This window comes from Argiope bruennichi, chromosome X1 (assembly GCF_947563725.1).
Source record: "Argiope bruennichi chromosome X1, qqArgBrue1.1, whole genome shotgun sequence".
Lineage (NCBI taxonomy): Eukaryota > Metazoa > Arthropoda > Arachnida > Araneae > Araneidae > Argiope > Argiope bruennichi.
In genome coordinates, this window is record NC_079162.1 from 15,342,171 (window position 1) to 15,359,925 (window position 17,755).

General features: G+C 29.0%; 1 protein-coding gene across 2 annotated transcripts in view; it reads right to left on the reverse strand.

Moving 5' to 3' along the window:
• LOC129959121 (mesoderm induction early response protein 1-like) overlaps nucleotides 1-17,755 on the reverse strand; it is a 76,671-nt gene that overhangs the window by 19,499 nt on the left and 39,417 nt on the right. For both annotated transcript variants that reach the window (XM_056071937.1, XM_056071938.1), the window contains exons 5-9: nucleotides 13,654-13,727; nucleotides 9,219-9,288; nucleotides 825-881; nucleotides 640-737; nucleotides 473-554 (exon numbers count right to left, since the gene is read on the reverse strand). In XM_056071937.1, coding sequence (XP_055927912.1) covers nucleotides 473-554; nucleotides 640-737; nucleotides 825-881; nucleotides 9,219-9,288; nucleotides 13,654-13,727 — 381 coding nt within the window. The remainder of the gene's footprint in view (nucleotides 1-472; nucleotides 555-639; nucleotides 738-824; nucleotides 882-9,218; nucleotides 9,289-13,653; nucleotides 13,728-17,755) is intronic.

The following is a 17,755-nucleotide window of genomic DNA, read 5'->3' on the forward strand; positions in this document are numbered from 1 at the left end:
ATTGTCACTCGCTGGTAATATTTATTGCCAAATTAATGGAAGTTATTATTCAAAAACCATTTTTGCTGCCTTATTTTTTTTTAGTCTAAAAGGATATTTTAGTTTAGCTGAGAGTACACTGGAATGCAAACAGGCATTTCATCAGCAACCATTTTTAAGAAGTGTACAAGAAATCATTAAAAAAAAAAAAAAAAAAAAAAAAAAAAACGACTTTATTATATCGTATTACTGAAAATGGCGAATTTTAAATGAAACATAATAATCCACAACATAAATTTTCAATTTAAAAGATCTTTTGTCTTGAGGATTCACCATTTACTGTTTCATAAAAATATCCAATTTTAGCAAACCACAAAATTAATGCTAATTTTTAAGCACATTTTAAGCTCTATAATTGAATAGTTCCCTTTTTTATTTTATTTATTTATTTGCATTTTTTGCTATAGAAAAAAACTAAATATGCATTAAATACCAGCAGGAGGTAATGGCTGCATGCGTCTTCGGCGTAGAGCTTCTTCTTTATTGTATCCACATTGAAGTAACAAAAATAATGCCTAAGAAACAAATAGTTTAAAATCTGTTATCGCATAATTCAGTAAGTTAAAACTAGATTAAAACAAATAGACAAAAGAAAATTACTTGTTCATCATCTCGCACATGACATCCTGTAGGCAAAGCATTTACTCCAGCTGCATTTGGGTTCTTTGATTGACGAGATTGCAATAAGTATTCTTTCACTAAACAAATGAAATATCTAAACATTATTTTTTTTAATTTAAAGTGCGTAATTCAATGCATACCCTTAATTAATACTCTAAACATACCTTCGTCATCTGTCATTTGCGATGGATCCCATAACAGCCGATCTTCATTTTCATATGCTAAAAACCAATGAAACAAACTTTAGTACAAAAGTGGGGAAAGTTTTAGGCTTTCATATTACATGTCAACAAATACAATGCATTAACAAATAAAATGGGGACAACTTTAATTAAAGATATTTTTAATAATCTTACCCTGAAGTTTTTTAACTTTTCCATTAGTACAGCGCCTGTGATAAGAATGCAGTAGAATTTAGTAGATATAAAAGGGTTAACTATAGAAACTGGAGGGGAAAAAAATCCCTGAAGAAACTTGCAACATTTGCCTGACCTACAGTTGCTAATTATATTAGTTTTCTAGCTTTCCCCCTATTCAGAATCACTTTAACTGTATAATATACATCATTAAAAAAAGTTTGAGTTGTTAAATATATATATATATATATATATATATATATATATATATATATATATATATATATATATATATATATTTGTAAAACGTATATTTTTGAGCAGTTTCGTGGCCGAAGAGAAAAAAAGACACTTGAATTTTTAAACTTCGCTTTTATTCCATCAAAGAAGGCATAACTTATGTACAAGAAACGATGACGAACTTGCGTCCGTTCACAAGAGTTCAAAGAAAGAGAAATATTTATCACCAATGATTATATAAGATTCTGATAGGGATTTCTTTACACGTGTCGATTTAGGTAAGGAGAAAATAGCCATCTTTTAAAAGATTTCGCTTAGGTCGACAGATTTTTATCCCTTTACTCGGAGTTAACTGCTGATTTAAGCATTTTTACAGAGTTTCTGTAGAATTAAAAGAGTTCAAAAGGCGGAATTAAATCAGAAAATAAGAGAACATTTTAGAATGAAGTTAATATGGGCTAAAGTAAGATTTAGTCTAAATCTAAATTAAGATTAATTTATGTGTGTGAGTGTGTGTGTGTAACGATACCTCTAAACCTAAATTAAATCCTAATTAATTTCCCAATTTTTATCTTAATTTAAATCATATTAACTGAATTCTAAAATATTCTCTTATTTCCAGATCCCATTCCACTTTTTTATTTATTTAATTAATGCTACAGAAGCTCTGTAAAAATGCTTAAATCAGCAGTTCTCACGCTCCGAGTGAAGGGATAAAAATTTGTCAAGCTAAGCGAATTCTTTTAAAATACATTTATAATCCCTCGCTTAAAACGACTCATGTAAAAAAATCCCTATCAGAATTTCATAGTACATAATAATCGGGGATAAATATTTCTGTCTCTTTTTGCTCTTGTGTCGTGCTGTAGATTGAACGTCCCTCGTCGCTTCTTGCTTGTATATAAATTATGCCTAACGGGATGGAATAAAAGCGAAGTTTTAAAATTACAAAAGCGTCTTCTATGACTTCGGGCAGGAAACTACTCAAAATATGTTTTACATATTATATTTCCAAGAAATTTTATATTTTAAAAATGGAATGAACATTCTAAAAAATTATTACAACAACATATTACATTTCTTATATGGAAAAAAATATTGGAAATTTTAATAAAATACCTTGCATAAGATTTCGAGGAAAATTATAACTACTTTTTGCAACATAAATTATTTTAATAGTAACGATTATAATGATCTTTGCTGAAAATTAGTGCATTTTGCATAAGTAGCCCATCTTACGTATATTTATAATTTTATGAAATTTAAATCATAAATTTGCTATTGCATTGTAACATACCAACAACACTAATTTTAATAAACAATATTAAGAAAAATTTAACATTTTAATCGTTAGCATAATTAGCTATTTAGAAAATGAACTGAAATGTAATTGAGCTTCTCCCATTCCTCCCTCATTGGTGTTATCCCTCTGTTCTCACTGTGAATTTTCTTTTAAAATGCATATCATATAAAGTATGCTACATTTGACTGTTAGTTTATAAACACTATACAGTAGACTCCCGATTATCCGCGGGCGGGTTATCCGCGCCTGCCGCACTAAGTTTTTTTTTTTTTTTTTTTTCCCTTCCAAGCAAAGAGAAAATGCTTCCAAAGCAAGAAGCAAACACAAACGACTGATTTCTTCGAAAAGGTGTAGTTTTACAGTTATGCTTTTGTAATTACATAATACATTACAGTATTAAAACAGTACATATGTATTAATTTTTCTGTGTATCCTTGACGCCTCTCGTAAGTACAAAGCACTTTTCTGTTTTCTTTAACAAAATGCATTTTAGGTTAGTTCTGAGTGATATACTAAAATATCAAGCGTTAGTTAAACATTTCCTGCTGTTTATTTTACGTTTTATTGTACATAAAACGATTTTTCAAAGTTGGAATGACTGTTTTCTCTTTTGCTATACCCGTTTTTAACTTTTTCGGATTATCCGCGGTTTTTTTTATCCACGGCGGCCGCGCCACCTAATTCCGCGGATAATCGGGAGTGTACTGTATCTTTAAATTTATTTGCAATTAAAATATTTTTATTTTACAAATAATAAAATCGAAAAAAAATCATTGAAAAAAATAATAATTTCTATTTACTTCTGAGGCATGAAAATCACATTTTCCGCTTTAAACACAAATAATATTATAGCTGGAGCAAAAATAAGGATCACACAAAGGGCTATAGTTGCTCTTTTTAATGGAGAGATAGAAATTGATTCTAATCTTATATTTAGATATAAATGCAGCTGTCCCATTCCTCTCCTCCAAACTCTACTCCATAAACAATTATTTTTGCAATGAGTATTTGTTCTTTCATGTTCTCCCATAAATAATATTTTTTTAATAGAAAACCCTCTCTGAACAATAATGTTGACATGAGAAAGTATCATCATCATCTTTAAAGATATGGCAACACTGCAAGAGTTGAGAACATGTTGAAACAAATTTTATTTTCACTCTGTTTTTTGAAAAGTGAAAACCGATCTTTCCGAAAACTTTATTAGGGTTGATATTAGCAACACTCGTCAGCTTATTGCTCTTTTTATGATAAAGAAATGCCAAAAAGTCGCAGGGGTGTTTGTGGGACCCCAAAAAATCCCCTGAAACTTTTACGGACTTACTACCGGCATTTTGGAGTTTCGAGAAGGGGGGAGGGGAGAAATGAAAAATTACAATTATGAAGTATTGAATGACCTAATTACAAAAGTTCAATGAACTACTTTTTTTGCAAAATTAATAACCATAAACTTTCAAACATATAAACTACTACATTTTATGCAAATATTTTAAATTACATGAATTAATTCTTTTAAAAAAAATTATCTAATTTCTGCTGCTTTTTTTTATTTTCTGATGTTTGTGGGCTTGTCTTTTGTGGTGAACTTCATAATTGCAGGAAGGTTGACTTTTATTTTCCTCATTTACAGTTGAAGAAATTTCCTCGAGAACTGCACATGCAGAGGTAGAAGCAGTTTGCTTTTCTGCTAATGTAGAAGGTTTTTCGGAGACTTTTATAGGTGACTCATCTGAAATACATGTTTTTAAGTCCTCTTGATATGTTTTCCAACTTCTGTTCATATTCAGTAAGAGATCTTTGCGAATTGGATCAGTCATTGGATTTTTTGAGCCATATTTTTCACATGAGGTTTCTTTAGAAGCCATTAAATTATATTTAATAGTCTGCACTGCATCTAGGGAATCAATCTTAAGAGAGGTTCTATAGTCAGTGACAAGTGTGTCCATTAAGTTGAATGCACTTTCCACTAATGGGCCATGGAAGCAGCTAAGGCAGGCTTTGACCAATTTAGCCAATGTAGGATACTTATAATCATTTGTGAAATCATCTTTTATATTAAAAACTTAAGACCAATATTTATCAATTGTACACTTGACTTGATTTCCACTTTCATCAGATGTGTAGAGCATTTCTTTGGTGATATCAATATCACTCTGGTGTAACCTTATTTCAGCTTCTACTTTTGACTTTTCATTATCACTAAAAATATGGGACATAAAAGATGATAATTTTTCAAAAGCTAATATTGTACTGGTTTTACCTCTTAGCTCTGGATCTAATGCTGTAAAACTAATTAGATATGAATTTTTAAGGGGTAATTTCTGTTTCATATGCTGAAATTTCAAAGTGAAATTCTCTTGCGTACATAAATAAAAAAATATTTCAATAAGCGAAACGAAAAATTTACACGTGCATCAATTAATGAAACGAAAATTTTACACAGCGGAGAAAAAAAAGTTGCGAAGCGATCAATGACAAATAGCAAATACGGCGAAAAATCCCCCTTCTCTACTTATTGGCGCCACGCCAGGAGAGATAAGACCTTTGAACCCAGAGTCACGTTATCGCACATCTAGTCGAACGAAGTCTCTCCCTTTTTTTTTCTGCCACGCCTACTTGCCGAAAAGAATCCAGAAGAGAATGTCCGAGAACCGGGGAATGAGTCATAACGCGCAATAAGGAAAGAACAAAAAAGAAGTTTTTTTTTCCCCTTTTCACGCATTATCACTGCCTTTGGAGAAAGAAAGGAAAAGTTTTCACCACACACACTGACCTTGCGTTTTTCTGCTTTCAAAGCAAACAAAATTACCCAGATCAAAATAAATAATTCATTATTATTCCTACTTCCTTTTGAAAGACGATCCCCGGAATTTCCGGGTATCAAAGTTCAAAATCCCCGGAATTCCGGGGTTTCCCCGGAGCACAAACACCCCTGAAGTCGTCATACCTTGAAAGAAAGGTGTGATCGCTTTGACAATATTAATCTTCGAATGTGAAGAAACGATAACGCGAAGCCACTGATCGTGCGCATGCTTGATATTCTGGAAAATCAACTCTGACTGACAAAATAATCATCCGAGTAAGAAAAATACAAAATAAATCATCATCATACCACTTACGTATACCCATCCGCTGAGGTGGTTTGGTGTTTGGCATCTTAAATAAGATTTCAAAAAATGCTCAAGATCTATTCAATTCCTAATTTTCACAATCTTATTTTGCTTTTAAACTTTATGCCTGAAACCTTACTGATTTGGGTTAAATAATCAATTTCAGATGGCAAAAATGGATTGTACCTAAACATTACATCTCCAGAATAATGATCATTCCCTTTTTTTTTGCATTTGAATATTTTTTTATATACATGATTAAGATAACGCTTATATTTTTTTTAAAAATATTTATTTATTTGTCCAACAAAAATATATATTTCTCCAGTTCAGTAAAAAGAACAATAAAATTCTATTTAAATGTTTAAAACTATTTTGTTTTTCTAATAAAATAGCAGTAATAGATGTCTTCTAAATATAAGCAAACATGTTATATTTTATGTTATATAATGTTTCTTACTATTCATCTTAATATAAAAGTTAATTGTTAGTTTCATTTCAAAGCAAATTTGAAATTAGAATCAGATTATTGATACACAATGTGTACAGTGCCTTGATAAACCTAAGGAAGTATCATAATGGCGCTTGGAACATAAAATATATATCTAATGTGTGCCCAATGTCTTCTAAACGCTTAATTACCCTCTTGATTTTTGCTATAAAAATCACATCACTGTCCTTTGGGAATCAAACTTGATTGAGGAAAGCTTGTCAAACAGCCAGATCATCAAATTCTCAATGTGGGTTTAAACTATCCTTTATTAGAGTCCAAGTTTTGGATATACTTTGTACAATTGATATTAATGTGCTATGGAGTTTATCAATATGGTAATAGATTATTAGCAATACAGAGTCTTATCTCTGTTAGAACTTGAATCTTTTTAGTTTCATTGTGAAGTCCTAATTTTTGTATAGGCCTATCAACCTCTGACCAATAGAAAGTTCCAATTAATTAATAGATGGTGCCAATTCATTCTAACTAGCTTGGTTGAACAATGGAAACAGTGAGTTTATAGAGATTTGATCCATTCCAACGATGTCCATATTTTATGTCAGTAAAAATAAAAATTGGATGCTAGCCTCCATCCCAAAAACCGCAAAATTCACAGTAAAAAGAAAACTATATGTCAATGTCTTTCATATTTAAATTTCCTGGCCCTATAACCAAAGAAAAAGTAGCAGGGTTATATGGATAACTGAGAAAACAAAATTGTACTCACGAAAGCATCATTTCTAATCAAATGGCATGAAATAAATATTTGAAAATCAACTTCAACTTAAATAAATAACCTGCATTACAAAAACTACCCATCCCATTGCCAGGGAAGATAAAACACATCTTTAGTATATGTTTGCACCTGATGTTAAAACCATTAGAAAATTTAGCGCATATATTATGACATTATGCATGGTAAGAAGGGGAAACAATTAACATGGATGCACATTTTAATTTTCAATAACTAGTATTAATGTACAAAAGTCTGATGGCAATATTTGGATACTATTTATATTATGTTGTACTGCCACCAATATTTATAATCTGTGCAATTTCTGTAGGTACTGCAAGGATACTAGTGTTCCCTACTCTTCACATTTTCTCCTTCTCCGTTGCCATGCTTTCAACAAAGGTTGTTGTTTTTCCCACGCCAGTACGTTTTGGGAATACCTTACCTTCGGAATGGCTTAACAGCTGTGAAAGAAAGAGTGATACTGTTTATCTGCTTCAGCGTTGCGAGGCAGACAACCAGTAACGAAGAAGAAAATGTGACCTTGAACCGCCTACAGAAAATACAGATTATAGTTACAGCATATTACTTAAGAGTATGTTAGCTTGCCAAAAATTGTTTTCCCAAGCTTGTTTGAAACCAACATTTATGTGTAAAGGTAAGTAATCTCGCACCTACCTATAATATTTAAACTAGATTCGCATCCAAGATTACTATAATTAAGATATAATCGAGATTGTAAATTTATATCTTCATTTTCATATTTTTATATGGAGTAAAGGTGTTCCATAAACATATGTTTATACGAGGAAAAAATATTTTTGTAATATTTCTTTTGGCCTTTTCTTCGTCACAGGATAATTATATAAGTTCATTTAATTAATCTACACCGATCATTATGTTATTAAGCTCCATAACTACTTCGTTTCTCCCCTCTCAATTCTTAAGTATAGATACTTGAATCAGTTCTAGGTTATGTAGAGTAGATACAAAAGACCTGGATTTTTGATACATCCATTTCGTAATCATTTCTTTTCTGGTGTGTGAACATTTACACTTCATAGCGTTAAAAATATTTTAGGAATTTATTTTCTCAGAAATTTTAATGTTCCACACATCAGTACAGCTACTAATGAGGATACATGCTAATTCAGACAATAAATTAAAATTATCCATAGTCAGAGTACCCTTTATGAAAAAGTAGTTGCATGAACATCATTACAACCTATGATAATTTGCCATAATGTTTAAAACTGCCCTCAAACACAGTCTTTTCCCAGCATTTATTACCATACACCACATACATATCCAAAAACTGATTCACAAAGTATGTGCATTTTTATATGATAGAATGAATGCTTTAATACAAGCTCTTAAATGTTTCAGCATTGACCAAATTTTTGCAAATTGTGGGAATTCATGAGAATATATCATTATATGAGAAATGTAAATATCTACAAATTAATTAAGAGCAACAATATATGGCATTACATAAGAAGAAAAAAATATGAAGGATCATTTTTTAATATTGATCAGCTTCTTTATAAGACCTTAAAGAATAATTGAATAATTACAATAAAAAAAAATACCAACATTTCATCATTAAATGTTGGACTCCATTTGTCACTTCTGGAATGTCATCAAAGCACATTGTTTTTTTATGTATTATTTAGAACTATTTTTTATTCAAAACAATCAGATATAACAAAATAATAATAATGAAAGCTTCGTAAAAATTCTCTATGAAAGCAAATCTAAGAGGTAAATTGGAAATATTATTACAATTATTTTTTTAAGTCTTGCTTCTCTTTAGCTATCTGTAATACTATCATTGTTACTAGCATAAAAGTTAAGCAGAAACTTTTCACTATTGCCTCATTCATTAATCCATATTTCAGATTCTGAATCAACTGTTATTTTATAATAAAAATAGTTTGATTTATACATTGATCAGAAGTTACCAATCAACCCATATGTAAATAAAAAGCTAAGCACTGAAAGATTGAAAAAAAAAAAAAAAAGTATTACATAACACATGAAAAAGCCTGCAATTCTGAACCAACCTTAATCATCAACGATTATTGATGATTAAGATTAATCATCAATAATCGACAATAATATAACTAAACTAAATTAAGAAGGGAAAAGATATGAGCAACGAAGTCAAAGCAATAAAGAAATCAAACTGCCTCTACAGAGAGGGTACATCAGAAAGGCACAAAAATAAAAACTCATATGTTATAAGGGAAAATATAAACTAAAAATATAAAAAAATAGGGGTTATAAACAAAAGCCAAAATTTAAATTTATAAAAGAAAATAACCTGGTGCATCATCATATTTTGAAAGACCTTCTGGAATAACTGCTTGATAGTCTGCTCCTACTTGTATTGTCTAAAAGAAAAAGAGTATGCATTCAAACCTCCCAGTAATACAAACATAATAAATAGAAATTTAATTATGCTTCTTACAACACTGTTCAAATAATTATAGCAGTAATACTTTCTGTCAATACTGCTTTGTTCACTGGTGGTGGGGTGGTTGGCTGTACACAAGAAGAAGCAGTAATACTTGTATCTGAACGGCTTCATTAAATACATGTATTATATATAGAAACTGAAAGAAGAGGAACTTATATTTTGCTTAATTGAGTTGATTGGAGCTTGGCATTTAAGTGAATGATATACATCAAAATTTATTAATAAAGGGGGGGGGTATCATCAATACTTAATACAATTTATTTAAAAAAAGATAATCTTTCTGATACAACTATGCAAATATTTATGACTAACACAAACAAAATTTAAAACTGAATCCTTAATAGCTCTGAAAACAATAAATACAGAAGATATTTAAATTTTGTATTATATATATTCATTATTTTAATTTCATGCCATTATTACCTAGAATGTTACTGATTTCCTAATAAACAATAGCTATGCATAGCACAGATTTTCATTCAACTTCTAATATTTTGAAAAATATAATTGTAGGCATAGGGAAAGGTAAAGAGAGACATCTTTTACAAATTTGCATACATGCTTTTGAATGCATGCATGAGTAAAAACATTTAATCTAGTTACTTTTGATTGCACAAATAACATGCTCTAGTAAGAATACTTATATCATAAAGATTGCTTTTTTTAATACAGAATACTCTCATGACTTAGTAATTATCCTTAGTTTTGATTTTCATGACATCAAATCCATAATTAAAACAATCAGACATTCTGATAAGTTCAACACAGGTATTTTAGTGGAAATAGTATTTTAACAAATTTATTCCAGATACACAAACAAGCATCAGATCAGAATTCCAAAAAAATTACATTGGTTTCCCACAAACAAGAGGTTAATATACCTATTGGTCAGTTCTTTGAAAAGTACAAATAATTCAAAAAAAGGGGAGAAAAATTTATTTTGGCTATGAAAATGCTTGTCTTTTGGGAACACGAATATTCTTGTAACATTAAATGCTCACTCGCACAGATTGCAAAATTAAAGTGAACTAATTCATAAAATTTTTCAGAAATGTTAAAAAATTTGATAGTTTGCTATAAATAGTGCTTATAGTTTGCTATAAATAGTGCTTATAGTTTGCGCAAAAAAATGCCAAGGATGACATGCAATTGTTTACGTGACGGGACATGCATATCAATAAATATCAAAATACAACTGACCTTAATTTAATTCTTCTTTCATTTTATATTGGGTTTTTTTTTTTTTAAATTCCATAAACATCATTCCTATTTTTTTTTTCTTTGAACTTTTCCCCAAACCTTAGCAAATTTATCAAATTCAGTATTCTTTGTTTAGATATACTTACGGTCAATATTAAGACCAGTGTTACAAATTCTAGCTGGTTAGCATTATAAATGAAAATTAACAAAATCATTATTAATCTGAAACTGTTAATGTAGATACTTAGGTAGCAAAACTGATAAACAAATCCATAATACTGGGAGTGAAAAATAATTTCACTAACATAAAAATAGTATGCAAACATTTTTGTTTTCAATCTTGTCATTTATTTAACAACCAAAAGGCAATCTCATATTACATCTACATAAAAATACTTATTTAACCGAGTCAGAATATACAATAGCCTGCCGCACAGGATTGTGTGGTTTGTTTTTAAGGCATGTACAAACATCAAGAAAAATAATAGGACACCTCTATAACTTTGCTATTTATAAATGAATCTTCAAAAAACTGGTGTGAATTGAAATGGTTCAAAAACTCGCATTTGCTCAGATAGACACATTAATTAACTGGGCAAATTAACATAATTAGTATTCTGAAATTTTTCCATTAAGCCTACTAATTTTTTTTTTTCGCTTAATAGACAGCTAGTTATGAAAGTACCCAACAAAAAACATTTTTGCAAGCTTCTGATAAAAATTTCCAGAGTTATAAAATGTTCAAAAACGGAGAACCAGTATTAAATGAATCGCGAAACTTTTTGATAATACCTCAGAAATTGCATTTTTCAAAATTTTTTGATTAGTTTAAAGAGCATAGTATTAGAATACGAATTTTTTTTTTAATTAACGTTCTTACAAATTTTTAAACATGGTTTCAATTTTTAAAAAAATGTTAATTATAACATCTAAGATATCGGATTCCTAAAAATTACCTACAGTAACAATTTTCGAAAAAAAAACTACAAAATTCTGTCAATTGGAAATGCATGGACATGACTACTTGTTGAAAAGGTGCAAATTATTTCTAAATTTTTCTTTTATTTTTAAAATGATGTGTGAGTTTTAATTACTATTATAAAATAGTCATAAAATCACATAGCATAATTTGGAGATCAGATCATTTTCTGTCATACTATACCTTCTCTAAACTACACATATGTATAAACTGTGTCCCAAACTAATTTCTCAAAAATTATTAAAACAAAAGAAAAAAGTCATTCCTTCAAGCAAAATTTGTATAATTGAAAAGGCTGTTTATCAAATTAGGTCAACGCGTTTTTTGAGTGATCTTTATCACAGACAGATGCACAGACACACATTTTCCAAACATGTGTTTTTCGAACTCAGGGAGGTCTGAAACATGGAGATTCAAAATCTTGAGTTCAATTTTTCTTTTTATGTCGATTACTAAACTTTCTCTAAACCACATATATGTTTAAACTGTTTACAAAACTAATTTCTCAAAAATTATTAAAACAAAGAAAAAAATCATTCATTTAAACAAAATTTTTATAATTGAAAAGCTATTTTTGTAACCTTTAAAATGGTGTTAAATAAATTTTTACGTGTTAATATGCTTTTATACTATGATGAAAATACGTTAAAACTGTTTTTAATTTTTAAATAAACTTTGAATAAAAAGTTTGAGAAATCCATCTTAGTAGACCTCTAATGCCCCTGAAAAAATTTCCCAAATTTCATGCTCCTAATTTCAATGGCTTATGCTGTATATCGCTGAGGGCAAACCTTTATATATTAAGAGAGAGGCCTTTAAAAAAAATTCTATAAGAATTATAAAAAAAAAATCATTATAAAAGAACAGAATCCAAGCCCAGAGAAATAATAGTCTCGAAGAACTTTTTTAAAATTTCATTAAAAAATTTTAAGTACCAAATCAGGCAGGTTTTTTTCTTTAGTAAAAACTAAAATTTGGCGAGATTGTCCAACAAATAAAAATTTTCAAATCGATGGGGAAATTCAAAAACACCACCAAAAATACCAGGATCCTTAAAAATTTAAGGCTTCAAGTTTAAATGTTAACATACTAGATTTTACACGATTGATTACTGTAATGACCGCAATTAATTATAATTCAATATAGTGTAGAATACCTATAACATGTTGTTCAAATGATTGCTCCAAAACGACATTTTAATGAGAATGATAATCGAAAATATAAGTGTTTATAGAGTAGCTTCTCTCATGTTCAGTATATCTTTTTGGTGCCCCAAATTCATCTTTCAGTTTTCTTATTTTACATTAATCAGACCAATTTACATATTTTTCCTTAACAAGTTTAAATACTTACATACCAGGCATAACTTTAAAATTCTTCAACATATAAAATATTAAAAATTGAAATTCGAACTTTTTCGAATTACAAAAATTATGACACAGAATGTATTTCCTACTGCCTTTTCTGGACAACCATTCTAGTAGTTAAATAAATGGAATTGTACATTGTTGAAGGAAATGGGAGCAAAAAAAAAAAAAAAAAGAAAGGAAAAGAATCATTAAGTGTTATCTTAATATTTGCTGGAACCCCTGGATTACTTCTTCGAACTCTTCCCTACTGCTAGTTTTCTTTTTTGATACATCTAGTAAGCAAGCCTTTACAACCAAGATTTCGAATTATCATATCTTGTGGGGAGAGAAAGATAAAATGAAAAGCTTTCTTCACTCTTCATGAGAAAAGTAAGGACCTTTCCTAAAAATTTTTAAGCTCTTTTTATGACGGTATGCAACTTGTTGAAAGATCATTAGGATTATATATCAGATCATTTATTAATGCATTATCAAATATATATCTACATTACAGAATAATTCTATTTCTAACAAAAAATATTATTTGAAAGTAACAAAACAAAACACACTTAAAATCTAATGGAAGAATACTTATAAAAATTAGGCATAGCTGACGCATCTAAACTTTTACTTTATGATTACACAAATTTCATAAGCAAAACAGAATCAGCAAAATAATGATCAATATAAACAAAAACAACAAATAAATAACATAAAAATAAAAAGAACAAATAAATAAACAAAATTTTACCTTCCGCCAATCATCATCAGGTGAATAATCATAATCAGTTCCAGTATCTGATGACTCACTTGCTTGATGAACAGCTACAAAATATATTAAATTAAAAGATTAAAGAGCAACAGTGAACACAAGATAACAAAATCTCATTACAAAATTTAAAACAAACAAGCTCCATGGAATACAATTCAAGCCTTAGTTTATTTTACTGCATAGTATTCTGCTCTAGAAGATGCTTCTGCATTTAAGATTTAGCAAAAGTTAATATAAACACATGTCAACAAAACAATAAGGTCATTACATAACACAAGTCCATAAAAAGTTCTACAGACATATTCAGATATTAATTCAGCTTCTTCGCAAGAATAGTCACGAGACTGTTCCCAAATGACAAGATTAACTTTGCATGTTTCTATTTTTAAAATTATTTTAATTTAATAATATTTATGTGCATGCGCATATGTGAAGAAGAAAGAGAAAAGAGGATTCTCCCAACCAAGTCTTCATTTATAACAGTAGTTATAGAAAGAAGTTACTGGGGGAAAGAGTTCATTTCAAATAGATAGAAGTTCATTCCAATTTCTTACATTGGCGCACTTAGAGCAAAACTGGATGCATCTGTTATTATTACATTTTATTTTTGGAAAGAAATTCAAAAAATAATTCACTGAGCTCAAAATTATTTGAAAACTTGGAATCTAGTTATCTGATATCCCAGCTATGTGTATACAAAAAACTACACAAGTCAAATGCAGAAACTGAAGAATTATTTGTATATCTCATGACTGCAAAACAAAGAGAGAGAGAAAATCAATTAAGAAATCTAAAGCAGGATCAGTTCAAGGCAAAGAATTAATCATTTTCATTTCATTAAATTTTGTATTTGTCATTTGTATTCAATTCGTGTAAGAAATAAAAATCAAATTCTCCTGAGTAAACACAAGGTAACTTATTTAGTTAATCATATACACAAAAAATCATTTTGAAATTTTTATTTTCTCAGAAAGTATATACTTCCCTAACAAAAAAATTAAAAACAATCATGCAATCAGTTTTTAGATCTTTTAAAAATACAAATTTGGTTTGTAATTTAATTTTAATATGCACAAGATTTTTAAAACATAAAGCGACTTCACAAAGTTTATATGTAAAAAAAATAAAATTAAAAAAATTGGATTTCTAAAATAATTCAAGTGTAAATTCAGACATGTTCCATAATCCTCAGATTTAAAGAAATTTTTTTCAAAATAACTTTAAATTATTTCTACCAAAAAGGATGTACAGTTTATTTCAGGCAGTATTCCAGATGACCAGATATTCACTTTCCAAGACTTACAAAGGAATAATTTCAAAGGAAACTGCTATTTCAAATAGTAGTGAAAAATAAGATTTTCATTTCAATGAATATCCAGTCATTAGCAGTGCAGCAGCAAAGGATCCTTGTTCTACATGCATTTGACACTTTTAGGGTTAAAAATCCTCCTTACTAATATCCTTCAGTTTCTCTATCATATTTTTTTCTAAAATCCATTGAATGTTGCTTGAGAATAATCATCAGCTTTGTAAATCACCGTTTTATAATCACAATCAGGTCACCTGAATAGAAGAAATTTAGTTAAATGGTAAAATACTCTAATTGTTTTGGCTCCGATTAACGAGGGAGTTAAGTTTTTAGCTTCCTGAAATTGCATCTGAAAAGTAGTTATTCAAATTGCAGGAAAATGAAAAAACATACCTGACAGATTTCTTTTATGCTCTATCTGATTTAAAAAAGTGTAAAGTACTTCATATAATGTAATGTCATAACAGTGATGGGAAAATATTTGGCAGTAAATATTTTAATGGAATTACTTCCCTACAATTGTGCAAGTTTATGGAACTCCTGAAAAGAATTAAAATCGTACAAATTTCTAAATACTTTCAGACAGGATAATGCTATCAATATATTGCAATTTCTTTATAAATGCATAAATTAAGAAACATTTCTGATAACTATTAATTAGCACATAGAGCAAAAGCTTAAATCAGTATTGTTTTAACAATTTTTTTAATCTTGACAATGATTGTTATGGGAGATAACTAAATCATACTTGTAGATTTAATGAAAATAATTCTGATCAAAATAAAGTACTGAATTTGCAAAATATATTTTCTTTAAAAATAATGATCCTCAAAGTTTCCTGCAAAAACTAAACTAATCAAAATCTCCTAACACAATTTCCAAATAAAAAGAATTCAAAATCAGTAACCAAAATACAAACAGCTGAACATAAATTGCTTTAAAAAAAAACAGCTTTTTTTAATTATATTTCATAATACATAAAGTAAATCATTAAAAACTCATGATTCTAAAAAGTGTGTTCAATGTATTCACTTTTGTAAATCCACAGTGAATTGAATACACATTTTCCAGACATATTGTAAAAAACTTTTGAACAAAAATTACATGCAGTAAAAAGGTTAATAATTTATTGACATATATGTTAAAATATAATAAATATTTTGCAAAGAGGTAAATATGAAACAAAACTACATAAGTAAGCTGCAAATAACAGCTAAATCAACCTTATATATGTATTCCCGATCAAAGCATAAAATTATCAGTGAAAATAAACTTTTTTTTTCCCCCTTACCAATGTAAGCAATTGAAGAAAAAAAAGAAATGTTAGGTAAATGAAAGGAATGTTTTTCTCCATGCTTGCTTATTATTACTATTATAGGAGAAACTTTTTTCGAACTTTGGACTCATTAATGAAATGAATCAACACCAGCATCACTTCCTTCTTTACGATGAACACTTCTCATTGAAGGATGAGACAAAACAAAGAAAATTTAATCATATGCCAGAGCAAAACCAACTTTCAGAAAATTTTATTTTATCTTCAGAAAGAAAAATAAGCACTTTTAAGGCCCTTATATCAGGACCATAAATAAGCAGTTTTTAATTACTTTTAATGATGCTAAGCAGCCCGATTACAAACTCAATCTTTATTAAAAATATATTACGTTGAAAAAAATTATTTTATTTCAAAAAGTCAAAATTCTTTAGAAAAGATTAAGAATCTTACCATTGCTTATATACCTTCCAACATCATTAACAATTTGTTAAATACTGAAGCTGCAACATAACTGTGCAAGAACCTTTACTAAATTTTTTTTTTTTTTTTTACAAATTCATCCACTGGTTCTTCTAAAATTCTATCCTTTCTCCAATAAGTTTTCAAGTTTTTTTCACATGATGGCAATGCACTTCCTATTCTTTACAAGGCAAAATAGATTCTATCAATTCTCCAATTTTAAAACACCAGTGATACTTCTTTCCTTGATAAGCCTTTTAATTGTAAACCAAATATAACCAAATTGCATTTAAATCACAGTAGTAAAGAGGGAATTTCAAAACATAACAACCCATTCTCATTTATTATGTTGTCAATCTTTCAATCTTATATAAGATATTTTCAGGGCAGTTGTTATCAATTAGCAAATACATTCCACTTTTCATATTTTTATGTTGCAGGGTATTCCGTTCTTTACTAGCCCATTAGCCATATCTTTACTGTTTTCATAGGTGTTCAGTTTGCAACCTTTATGCTATGGAGCATTCTCCACACACACACTACTTCTCTGTTGTAAATTTGGAATCAGTTTACTAACACCGATTTCCCAAAATTTTTGTATTTCATTTGGATAATGCTCCGTTGATGAATTAAGCATCAGGAATAAATCCTGATCCCCAGCGTCTACAACAATCAACTGATTTTTCGAATATCTATTTCAGCTTCTGAAATTTTATTATTTTGCCAACATTTTCTAAAAGTTAAACTGTTCACCCTCATTTTGTCAATAAAAACTGTCTATTTTAAAGTCTCTTCTTTCTTAAACTGAAAAGGGGCAGATGATGGAACTTAAAAGACAAAAAAAAAAAAAAAAAAAAAAAAAAATGAAATGCATTAATTTTAATGAGAAAAGTTAATTAAAAAGCTATACCGAACACACGTGCAACTGCAGCTAAAAAAGAGGACACTTTTTTTTTCTTTCCATCTCCTCAAATTGATGGCAAGTATAAAATAAATCCCAGACTTCCATCGGATTCCTCCTATTTTAAATGGAACTT